This window comes from Rhinolophus sinicus, chromosome 18 (genome assembly GCF_057876585.1).
Source record: "Rhinolophus sinicus isolate RSI-liver-muscle chromosome 18, RSI-T2T, whole genome shotgun sequence".
NCBI lineage: Eukaryota > Metazoa > Chordata > Mammalia > Chiroptera > Rhinolophidae > Rhinolophus > Rhinolophus sinicus.
In genome coordinates this window covers 107,189,356-107,202,246 of record NC_142518.1, presented here as the reverse complement: position 1 = coordinate 107,202,246, position 12,891 = coordinate 107,189,356, and the positions used below count along the sequence as shown (strand labels likewise).

Here is a 12,891-nt window from a genome sequence, read left to right as displayed (position 1 = left end):
CTAATGACAATGATCTTTGTCCCTCTTGGTGGGGAGTTTTACCACTTGCAGCCTGAATATATACTGTTATGGAACTTCAAAACCAATTGGCCTAAATACAAGTACAGTTAATATTTAATAGCGACCTTTTTTTAAGGGTCCTTCGTGGCTCTTGTGTTCCTCCTGGATCTTTAACACTCAGATGTGTTTCATTTCTGATCACGAGACCTAATATATTAAAGACCCACACAGCTGTCTCTCCTCCTAGTACGTACCTTACCTTCATGTCTGCTTAACTTGAACTAAATGGTGTTTCATCTCCACTAAAATGGCCAAGATTTCTTCTTCACCTTTTATCTTTCTATGAATATTCCTTGACCTGCATCTTTAATTGCGTAATTGATTGTGAAAACAATAAAATAATGTTTAGAGTTTTTTTCAAGATTGTTTTTAATACTTTGAAGTTGCCCCTCAAACTCTATTATGTCCAACTCTGATAGAGTTACTATCCAACTCTGTGAAGGCAGGGGTAAAAACACCTATTTTTTTGGGAAGCCTATTCAGTGAGGTGATATGTATAAAGCATGGAACATAAACGCTCTACAAATGCTATTTCTCTTACCCCCGATTGAATACTGAACCATCTTAAGAGTTCTTAAAAATCAACACATATGGAAACTTTTCTGCACATCTTTCAGATAAAATTGTAACGTGAATCTTCCAGAGGCATAAATAGAAAATGTGTTCGGTCTAAAAATATATGTTAGGAAAACCCAAATCTTAGGTTAGCCTCCAAAGCAAGAACTATTTTTAAAAAGAAGATGAAAAAAAGAAAGATGAAACAACAACAAAAAAGGCATCTTGCTTGGAGGAAACAATGCTATAAAAACGTGGAGAAAAATATTCAGCCAATGTTTGAAGGCATGTTCTCCCACCCCATCCCACCCCCTCCATTTGTACTAGATAAAACCTCAATCCAGTGATGGAAACAAGACGTCTTTTTTTATTTTGGGGGGGTTGGCACAATTTACCCTACAACATTGTTGTAGATACTAAATGTAGGTATACCTCATGAAAAAAATGCCATACATAAAATTCTAAAATCACAAATCCGATATGCTCAGGGCTGTGTGGGAGAGATATTACTCTCATCAATAAAGAGTTCACCACGGGATTCCTGGCAAGCAAGATGCACATAGAGAGCATTTAATTTATAAATTGTAATAAACATACTATTTCAGGAACATATCTGTTGAAGGTAAGGCAACACACTTACCTGTACCTGTCTGACCATCACGATTTCAGCTCTTCTCTTAAACCTCATTCATGCACATCTCAACAATCTCTTCACAAATTTCATTGCACAAAACATTAAGCAAGTTATTGCATATCAATCCATTTATTTATTCAACAAAATATAAGTAAGCACCTACTGTGTGTCACTGTTCTAAGCACTGTAGGTGCAGCAGTAAATGATAGCCCCCCCCAAAAAAAAAAACCCTCGACCCTTGTTGAGCTCACGTTCTTGTCAAATTTGAATTAAGTCAAAATTTACAGCCCTTCGCCTCAAGCACCAAATCTGGTACTTAAACCAAAGCGGAGCAGAATTGTGGGTCTCTTACTGAGCTAGATATCAGGTCCATTACACCTCGTATTCACTTATGGACTTAGACCTAATGCTGATTTGTAAATAGGAAAAATAAGTAACAAAGTCCTCATCAGCCCATTTCTGCTGCAGAGTCCCACAGCATGCAGAAATTGCCACTATTGTAGCATCTCTCCCAGGGTATCATCATGGATTAGCAGAGAAGCCAAGGAGTCACATGGCCTGTGTGTTCATTTCAGCTGTGCAACATAACAACCCCTGTGATCTTGGGCAAAGTCTCTGAACCCTTGTCTCAGTTTCCCTGCCCTGTAAAATAGGGAAATCAGACAATACAAATCAGCGCCTGTCACACAGGAAATGTTAGCTCTAATTATTATTTTTCACTTTTATTATTATTACTATGACTTTTACTATTGTGAAGACTTGGCACAGTGCTGGGATGAACTGAATACATAAATGATGCTATACTCTGAATTGGCTGCATTAGGCTCTTACTCTGGGCCAGACACTAGGAATACGAAAACCAAAGGCACGTTCCCATCTCTCAAAAAAACTCAGGCTCACTGCAAGTATGTTCAAGCAGAAATATGTGAATCTGGGGGGCAGAGGAGGCAGGAGGGTCATAGCTAGTAGCTTCCCAGAGTCAAGATTTAAAAGATGAGCTAGACAGACAGAGAATTATTTGGTAGCCAAACAATCGTAAACACAGACATAAACCACAATCAGATAGTACCAAGGCACCAACTCACTCTTTCGGAAAAAAGAAATGCAGAAGGCAAAATACCAGTACACACCTTCCAGAAAAATGAGCTAATTATTTCTTTAAAAGGAAAAAGAACAGAAAGAGAGAGAGATTTGGGTCTACATTACAGGCCACAATACACACTTCTTTTGAAAATAGCTATTTTGCCAGCAATTGTGCCAATTTACAAACATTTGCTTCAATTGATTCAGGAAAACACATTTTCATTTGGCATTTCTTTGAAGAATGTTTACAAAAACATTTCCATAATTCACACAGTAAAAATAGTGGTCAAGAATTTTGTGGTTGCCCCTCAGCAAATGGTGGAGTGTTAATGAGAATACTCCATTCACTCAGCGAATCATAACTTTAGTAATTACGTGATGAATGGGAGCTACTATCAAACCAGATAACTCAGGGTCCAAAGTCAATTGTTTAATATTGAGTGTTGGCTGCTCTTGCTCTTCTAAGCAACCTAAATTTCTGGCTTTCCATTACCCTCTGGACTGTTCTAATGGTACTGAAAGAGTTTCACGGGCCTTGATGGAGATTGCTTCCTTCTCCTACTCTGGCTCACGTTCTCTCTCTCCCTGTCATTCCCATTTCACTTCCATCCATGTCACACCATTTCCCCAAATCTAGTTCTACATGCCAAGATCAACTCAGTGAGACCAGAGGTCATCTTTCACATTCCTTTCATCTCTCCCCTGAAAGTGACTGCCTAGCAAAGTGTTGGGCACAAAGTAGGTACACAGTGAAAAGTCCTTCATAGAGCTGGCAAACACTAAACTAGGGCATAAAGGCTCATGACCCAGCTTTGTCCCTTACTTACTGTATGTCCTTGAGCAAGCCACTTTCCCATCCTGGGCCTCAGTGTCTGCACCTGTGTAAAGACGAGGCTGGGCCAGATAATCCAAAGGGCTCCCCAGTCTTGAAACACTAGGTTTGAGGAACTCATTAATGTCTGCACACCAGAGCCAAACCTTCTGCCAGCAAATAAGTAACGGCTAATTGATAAGACCTCTATGATTCCACGGCACTTCATCAGAAACATCCATCACAACGGAAATTAATTTAGCTACTACGGCTGTGCCGACCTGGCAAAAAAAACAACCAGTCCTTTTGGAAAATTAATTTATTAAAAAAAATCAGTGAACTGACATCCTGGAGGGAGAAATAAAGTCTCTTGTGATTGCATTGTTTATTGTTCACCAGATAGTTAAGTCGTCATAATACATAGTGCCACAGTCAGAGGGTTAAACTGACCTCATAATACACTCCTTCTGGCTGGTTGGTTTGATCAAACCATACTAGAGACCCAAAGACCAAGAAGACATCAGATTCCTCAGAAATTTCTTCTTCCAATGATTGTTAAAGCCAAGATTGTAATTTTAGCACCATTACAAGGTAAGCGGAGTTTTACTTTTTATTTATATAAAGAAGAAACCATTTCAGTGCTATTTCCAGGTGATATGTTGCCTACAAAATACAAGTTTTGGATCACAGGAATACGGTTTAACCAAGGTCACCAAGTACCTCCAACCTGAGATATGGTTTTCACTGAAGATGGTAGACAATGCAGAGAACTGTCATTTGGAAATTTAACAAAACAATCCATTCTTTATAGGATAGAAGTAATGTGTTTTTCCTTTTCCTTTTTCCAGCAAAAGGAACGTTGACAAAACAAATGGATGAGTGATTTTGAGTTTGTAATGAAAATAAAACCTGTTTCCTTAGCTTATTTCCCAATGTGTAGCTCTTATACCTTCATATACCGGCACATGCTTATTGGAAAACCAAATCAAAGATTACTTTAAATCATTGCCTGATTCTCGTTTTCAAATGAAGCAAAATGCACAGGTATATAAAAAAAAAGAGTAGCCCATAAAGTAGGCAATCCATAATCAAAATCAGATTCTAGCTGCAGTGCTATTGTCAGCCCTGCTTAAATCATGCGATTTTATTTAAGCACTCAGATAATTTTTCTCAGCTCAGTAAGTAGGTAGATGTTAGCAGCTAAGGTCATCGAAAAGATTTACTTTAAAATAAATTCAACAATTCAGAGCATCACCCTCTCCACGGTATAAAGTGTGCCTTGCTTTGAACATGCATATAAAATTTCATTAAAGTGCAACATAAAAGTTTTACATTAGAGGAACCCAGTGCTGGACCTTTGTTTAACAGTCATGATAATTTATGGCATGGATCTGCTACAGTTAAGTAGAAAAACAGCCTTCTCATGATGAAATACAAGTCATAAAGGCTGAAATTCAAGGAAAGCAGGAGGAATCCCAACGCTCTAACCACTCAATTCTTCTTCAGATTTTTGTCCCACATTCTACTTGAACATTCTCTATATGGATTGAGAAGGAGGACCAGTCCGTTAATGCTTGAACCCCTATGCCTCCACAGCTGGTTTTTTCCCAATTCTGAGCATATCCTAGAATTCATAGAAATCCTTTTTTAAAATCACGCCAATAAACAACATAGGTTCTCATTTTTCCTTTTCCTATTACGCTTTTTTTGGAACCATTTTTCTTTCTCATTACTTTCTGCAAAAGAGAGCAGGCTGGCTAAGAGACTTTCAAAAAGTTACGATTAAAACACTATCAAACAGGCAGAGGGTCAGTATTATCACCAGGATTTACTAAGCAACTATCTTTAAAAGATAGGGCCCTTTGCATAGAACACTCTGAGCGGATGGGGCCTCTAACATCAATCAACAGATGTTTATTAAGCACATGCCATGGGAAAGGCACTGGGGTAGATGATGCAAGAGGGCGATACCCATTCCTTAGGAAGCATACTTATATACTAAATATATATAATATATATTGAATAATATATATGACATATAATATGAATCATTCATTAAAGGGGCATCTATCGAATAATTACTAAGAGATTCTATCAGTACGTAAATTGTTCTTTTTGTAATTAAAAGTAAAAAAGCAGAGTTATATGGCTAGTTAATTACACGGCAATGCCACAGATTTTTGTTACACAAGTATAATATACACAATCCAATCCATTTGTTTCAGTGAGCGCTAAATGCTTGAGCCCACACAGTAACAATAAATAATAGGCAATGAGGTTTTGTGGAAAGACACCTGACCTGGAAATGGAGAGATGTGGATTTCTGACCTAGTTCTACTACTAACCATGCTGTGTGAGCTTCAGTGAGTCAAACGACCACTCGAAGACTGTTTGCTTATCTGTAAAATGGGAATAACCCCTGCACATTCGAATTTACAATGACAGAATGGGATGACATATGAGAAAGGATTTCACATGCCAGAAAGGCTCAAAATGTCCGTTGTTGATGGTGCAGGCTCTGGGGTCAGCTCCATTTAGGTTAGACCCTGCATTGTATCACTGAGTAGCGAGTGATTCCATAACTTTGTCTGTAAAATAGATATCATAACAAGTCCTAACTTATAAAGTGGTCTGAAGGATTAAATGAGATTGAGTATTTAAAGCACTAGCTACTCGGTGATGCTTGGGACACAAAGTAAATACCACTCAATAATAGTAGCAATGAAGATTCTACCACACACAGGTAAAACACACACACACACACACACACACACACACACACACACACACAGGCCTCAAAAGGGTTTCTCCAAGTTTTGATCTTGAGCTCTTTAATCAGCAATACATTTGTTTCCATTATCAATAAACACGTTTTTAAAATCTCTTTCTTTATCCCACAGTGATTAAAAAAAAAGACAAAATGAAAAATGTAGCCACTGTCCCAATAGTTTTGTCTATATCAGAGGTTAATCAAGTGTATAGCAGTTTCCCTTTTGGAGGTGTGACCAAGAGCTGTAAGCTCACAGGACTACAGCTTCTAGATTGTTCCAGAGATGGCCATTTTATTGGACTTTTATGATTTGGAATTATGTTAAATATGTGCAAATTTTGCATGCAAGAAATAGTCTTAGCTAAAAATAATGGGCATGAAATAAAGGTTCGGCACATTAAAGCCATTTCTATTCAACAATAATTAGCATGTTTAAATACAATATAATTTTTATCCATCCACAAAATGCTTAAATGTTTGGAATCTCATTTATGTCTATAATGACAGATTCATTTTTGAAGCAGTCATTTTCGATCTTGATTTGTATATTTTAAAGTTGTTAAATGCTTGACTGAATCATTAACAAAACAATTCATGTATCATTAAACTGATTTCTAACATGAGATAATTTTCTTCCTTGTCCAATAGACGTGCCTTTTAAGATTTACAGAGATAGCTTTTCTTCTTTGGGGGGTTTTGGAGGTTGTACAGATGACCTGATCACTAGCTAATTTTACCGCCTTGAGTCTTGCCTCTCCATATACTCCCTTAAGAAATTCAACCCCAAATGATTTGCTGAATGAATGCTCAAGCACACTGGAGAACGCATATTGTACTGGCAAAGAAAACAGACCATGGACCATCTCCCTTTGAACGGAAGACAGAGGGGAAGGGGAAAAGATGTATGGATGGAGGTAGAGAATGAGAAATGCTGGCAACCTGTAGGCCTTAGTCAAAACAGGATCCTGCCCTCTGCCCCCACATTTCCACTACCCCCAGGTTAAGGAAGGTTGTATTCTCTCTCTCTTCTACAACTTCTCATTCATAAACAGGTCCGATGCACTCTTCCAGAGGAAGGCAGCTAAGGAAGCCTCTGAAAACCTGTGTGCAGAGCGGCTGAGGCAGCAGGGTTGCTGCAGGCACATGGGCCATGCCTGGCTTGAGCTGAAACAGTTCACTTTTGTCTGTAGATCAGGGTCGCCACCCCCTGCAAGGTCGAGGAAAACTGGGGAAAGTGTGGGCTGCTGGGGCAGGCCCTGGGGGCTGCCTTCCTGGGAGGAGGAGAAGCCTGGCCTGCACATGGCCCCTTCCCAGCCTTGACAGCCCCACACAGACCTTTGAACTTTCTATTTATATAACAGTTTAGTGAGTTTAAGTCTCTTCCTGTATAACTGCCCGTTTGCAAGCTTGCCTCTAATTAGGCTACTTGTGAGACACCACATAAAAACTACAAACAACTGATGCAGTCCTTGGCAGTGAGAAGTCAGCCCCTGTCACCTCTGCTTACCTACAATTTTCACTAGGCTTTTTAACATTTTGATTTTGCTATCATGGTGGTTTTCTTTTCATGTTTTCATTTTTAGGAATCTCTTTCTTTTTACTAATAAAAAGATAAATGCCCCCACAAGGGACTTGGTCTGTCACAAAGCCATACCGAATCAATATGGGGAGGGGGTGCTTACAAGAGTGGAAGGTTGTACACTTTGCAGGTCCTCTAATTTTGGTCGCACCCCCCCAAAAAAAAAAACAAAAAACAGCGGGGATTAATGACATCTCAGTTGCTGGTAAACAAGTCCAAATCTAGCCACATGATCTCCAGACACCTCAAGAATTCATTTACTGGATTACCACAAGGAAGTCTATGGAATGATTTAAACAATACAATTCGATTTTGTTCTTTACCTTTTTTCTTTTCTTTTCTTTTTTAAGAACAAGTGGTGTCTTTGGTGAGCACAGACAGACATCTGTGCCTCCCTCTTCTTTCACAGAACGGTTCATATTAAATTCAGACTCAGGTGAACATTGCTCATTCATCCAGGAATCTTAAAGAACTTGAGCTTTGGCCCTTTAATCGAGTCCAGAGCATGACCCATTAAGATATTCTTGCAGTTTGTGAAATCCAGGGCTATGTTTCATTAGGCACTGAGCACTCACAGACAGGGCACATACATACATTGCAGCATCATTCATGCCCAATCCTTTCCATTTGCATTCATCCCGACAAATGTGTCTGTTTATAAATGGGCACACACTTCTTGTTTACTATAGTCAAGTGTTTGCAAATAACACATATGCCTGTGTATGCAAAGTCTTTCTTCATTAATTCTAGGAAAATGAGTTTGGTTTTAGCTGGCCTGATCCATTTATTGTCAGACATCTAGGGTTGCAGTAGAGACAGCTCTAAGCTTTCTGTTCCACAAGTAATGGTGAAAAAATGTCCAATGTCAACAAAATCCTTAACTTGCTGGCACCTTTTTCCTCCTTGGACTTCCTGGGGAGTTCGGGGGTGGCTGTGGAAGCCAACGCTCTAAGCAGCTACTTACTTCCCAGGAAGGGAAGTAAACATATAATGAACATGTAATTGGCATGCTCTGGATGTCCAAAGAGAGTTTGGAAAGGTACAGAATTCCATTCGAGGCAATAGCAAGCTTTTTACTTCATCCACTATGTCACAACTATGTTCCTTTTCTCTGTGGGGGTGTACAAAACACACATGAACAATCGCATTGCACATGTTTACAAACACAGATGTATAAGGAAGCTTATCCCTCACAATCAAATAGTAAGAAGAAGAAATTTTCCTGGAACATGTGCACAGAGGGAAAAGGCCAGCTTATTTATGCAAATGTGTTATACTAATTCATTGGTATTTCACACAGTATCCACAGAGTGTCCAAGTCTGCATATTTCTTAATTGATATGGCATAGTTAAGGATCTGGAGGGGAAAAAAAGGTTTTGCATTTTCCCTAACATAAGAAAAGATAGTCTCCAAAAAGGGGTGGGCATATGTTTCTGAAAAAACAAGTCAAATCTAAAAGAGTCCATCCCCTTCAATTATGCAACTGCAAGTGCATAAGATTACACTGAAATTAAAATAATATAATAAATACATTTTTAAAAACTAAACACTTCATATATGTTTAACATTTGAACTACACCCACGAAATCAATTATAACAATGTCTGGTAAATTAACGATGTTACCCACATCATATATTAGGCAAATTATATGCAAATAGTAATGCTGTGGTTATCAGTTATCTGCGAAATAAATTACTGAAGCACAGTAAAGGCTGTGTTCAGGAGCAAAATATTTAATTGAGAAGTAATTTTATTGTGATCTTAACTTTTAAATAACAGTGTGGTTATTAAGAAAATTGTGACATAATGTTTTTTTGTAAAGCTGATAAAACCCTGCACGGTATCAAAAATGCCTTACAGATTATTACTGATGCAGCGTGATTTGTAGCTTCAAGGATTTACCTGGAATTCCTGTAAAATAAAATGTATTTAAGTTCTGATTATCTTAGATTTGCAAGTAAGGGAGTTATGATTGGCTATTGGCTAAACATATGACCCTTTTCTAAAGAAGGAAATTGACTGAAATATCACATTAGCAAGGGAAATCCTTTTAAAATACACAGCATTTTTACAAGGGCTGCTAGTAGTTTAACAGTGCAAAAGATTTCGCACTATAGGTCGGTACTATAGATTATTCTAACTACATTTAAAAAGGCAATAGCCAACAGTGTAATTACAAGTAGCTGCCGCCGCGCCCTTCCCCCATCTAATTCTATAGGCTGTGGGGAGAAATTGACATGTTAAAATATGACAAATTAACAATGATAACGTTTGTGGCAGAAGGTGAAGGTTTTTTTTAAGTTAATAGATATGTATATCGCCATGTATGCACACGCGCGCACATCACGCAGAGAGGAACAACTTTCTGTCTCCCCAGTCACCTCTGCACCATCCTTCCAAAACCTCTCAGCGACAAGTTTAAGGTATTTTTGGAGGAGCTGACTAAACCTTTGAATCAGAGCTGGTGCCCATTACACAAACCTGCGGCTGCTTCCCAATGAGGGTCCAGCAGGTAATTAAATGTACAGTGACATCCGAGTGGCCGACTTCGGGGGCCAATTTCAAAAACCCTGTCTTGAAAGCCGAACGCCAAAGTCGGCCCGAACCCAGGGCCACGCTCCGGGGCCCCCGAAGCCGCTGCTTGGCGCCCAAGTACCGGGAACTTAGGCTGAGCGGGTGGGAGGGAAGGTGTGCGCGCCGTGCCGTGGCGCACGGGGACGGTAGTGGCGGGGGCGGTGGCCGCCTAGGAAGCAGTGGGTGACCGGTGGCACCCTGCCGCTGCCAGTTCCCCAAGGTTGGCCGCCAGCTTTGGGCACCTGGAAAGTTTAGGCATTTCTAGCGCGCAGCGTTGATGCACTGGGAGGCCGGTCTGGCCAACCGTACTGAGAAAATCCCTGTGGAGGTTGTGCGACTCAGACCCCGGGCGGCACCGGATCCGATTTGGGCCAAATGCAACTCTTTGGACTCTGAGCGCCAAGCAAAGCTTTGGAGACCCGCATCCCTCCCTCTGCCCGCACCACCACCAACCCTGTCACCTCACCGAGGAGTCCGGGAGGCCGGGGCCAGAGGTGGCCCTGAGCAAGTGAGAGTGCGTCCGGGGCGCCCCCACCACAGCCCCGGCTCCTTTTAACAAAGGCGAAAAGCCCAGCCCTAGCCCGAGGATCTGCGTAGCAAAGGAGAAGACAGAAATCAACACCTACCACTGCTGCTCCAAGTCCCAGTCCCTGAAAAAGTCGAATAGATCCATGGCGGGCGGGCGTCTGTCCCTGTTCCTGGCGGGTCGGTGCAGCTCTTGGCGGGGCTGGCTCGCTGTTCTAGGCAGACCGGCTCTCCGGCCCTCCCGACCAGCTAAAAGTGTTGGAGCCGCATTGGCAGCGGCCGCGGGCGCTGGAGGTGCGGTGTCCTGCGCTCCGAAACGGTGGTAGTGGTGGCACGGGGCGGGCAAGTGACTGATAGCTCGCTGGGGTCCCCTCGGTTCGAGGCTGCACGCGCGCCCAGCGCCCCGACGCTGCAGCGGGCTCGGGCAGGCAAAGCCGCCCGCCTGGCGGGCTGCGGGCTGGCAGCGGCGGCGGGGACGACCGGGGCAGCGACAGCGGCTCGGCGCAGCAGCCGGGGCGGCGGCAGCAGCGGTGGCGGCGGCTGCACAGGCGGCGGCGGCCGCGGTAGCATCACACACTTACACACTCACAGGGGGCGGAGTCTGGACAGCCCAAAGCCGCGACATGGAGCCGGCACGTTATCATCCCCGGATCTGGCAGGGGCTCGCCCCGCCCTCCCGCGCCATCCGGACCCCCCTCTGTCAAAATCAGCTGGTGGGAGCAGTCGCAGAGCTGGGGACCTGGGCCTGGACCCTAGCCCGAGGGGCAGTTGCAGGGATGCGGGAGGGGGACTGTCGGGATCAGGATGCAGGATTGGGGAAGGAGACCCCTCTTTGAACCCCCGCCCACTCCCAGCACTTGGAGTTACTGTTTGGAACCACGAAAGAGCGCACAAACTGCTGAGGGGATGGGGGTCGACCCTGCTGCTCGGCGCGCACCGTCCCTACCCGGGGGCACTCCTCAGGCCCCCGAGTACCATAGCAAACTTTGGCGGGCTCGAGCATCCCTCGGGCCCGCCCCGCAGAGCACGCGGGGCCAGGAAGGAGAAGGCGGTCACCTTCATCATCCCTGCTACACCGCGTGCCTGCACCCAGGCAGGCCAGGCGTGCCGCAGTGCTGTGCCAGGCTGCTGGGCACGGTGCACACCACACCCAGTAGGTTCACAAGCTCTGGGCCTTGCATTCCATGAGGTGCAAGGGTAGGCATTAATGACTGCCCTTGTGTGGTCCTTGGGTGTGTGATTAGGACTCTGGGAAACTGGATTGGACTATCACCTTCCTCACACAGCCACCATGTGCCTTGGGAAACGACTTCTGTACTTTCCTCCTCTGGGAAATGGGAAAACCACTGGATAAGTGCCCACGATTCCACCCACAACCTGCCTGTCTCCCTTCTGGTAGGAGAATCTGTCTCTCTCCACTTGCAGTCTCCTCCCTCCCTTCAGCCTCCACTTTTGGTCCAGGACTCAGTGGATCCCTTTAGCCAGTAGCCTTCCAGAAAGGCTTTCTGTCTTACTGTGGGAGGAGTGGGACAGTTTCTGGCATTTCAGGAGTAGGAGGACTCTGAAGTCCCAGACGTCTCATCTGCCTTCTTCCTGTCGTTATACAGAGGGAATAGTATTGGTGTATTATTGAAATTCTAAGACTAGGACTCTCTTAGGAAGTGCAGGAGACTAAGCATTAACAGAGCAGGGTGCCAAGTCTGCGTGACTCTGAGCAAGTCTCTTCTCTGGGGCTCATTTTCCCCATCTGGAAAAAGAGACTTTATCTAGCCTCCATTTGGCTCTTACCGCTGTGGTATTCCATTCCTTTCTATTTGAATATGTTTGTCTAATATCTCATATTCCCCAAATCACCCAGATAGCTTTTCTTTACCTTTTTGTTGTTGTTGTTGTTGTTCCCAAGAATAAGCTGAGACTGAGTAATTTGCTCAAGATCTAACATTTCTCCTAGAGGGCAATCCCAGATTAGAACCTAGAATCTTGGGAAGCCACCTTAGGGATGAACCCAGAAGTTGCTATAGCTCCTGAGAGGTGGAAGACTTCAGAATCTGAGCTTGAAGGGTCCAGTGTTTTGTCTCTTTCACATTCTTATGGGAAAAAAGTACATCACTAACATACAGAAACAAGGCAGTGAGCTCTTGCAACGTTAGCACCCAGTCAGGCTTTTGAACATGTTTATTTGTTTTGCATAGGACCAGGTTCTCAACAAATACTGGTTGACTGACTGCAAATCAACCAATGGGCAGCCAGCCAAGGGAAGACTACACTTCAAATTGCGTTGTCAGTTTAGTTACTTGT

General features: G+C 43.0%; 1 protein-coding gene across 4 annotated transcripts in view; it reads right to left on the bottom strand.

The window, feature by feature from the left end:
* AFF2 (ALF transcription elongation factor 2) overlaps positions 1-11,191 on the bottom strand; it is a 477,377-nt gene extending 466,186 nt beyond the window's left edge. For 2 of the 4 annotated variants that reach the window (XM_074323511.2, XM_074323508.2), the window contains exon 1: positions 10,695-11,190. In XM_074323511.2, the coding sequence (XP_074179612.1) occupies positions 10,695-10,741 (47 nt within the window). In that variant the 5' untranslated portion in view covers positions 10,742-11,190. Of the gene's footprint in view, positions 1-10,694 lie in introns of all 4 variants that reach the window. The other 2 variants (XM_074323510.2, XM_019712671.3) reach the window with 2 other exon arrangements.
* Positions 11,192-12,891: the final 1,700 nt, after the last annotated feature.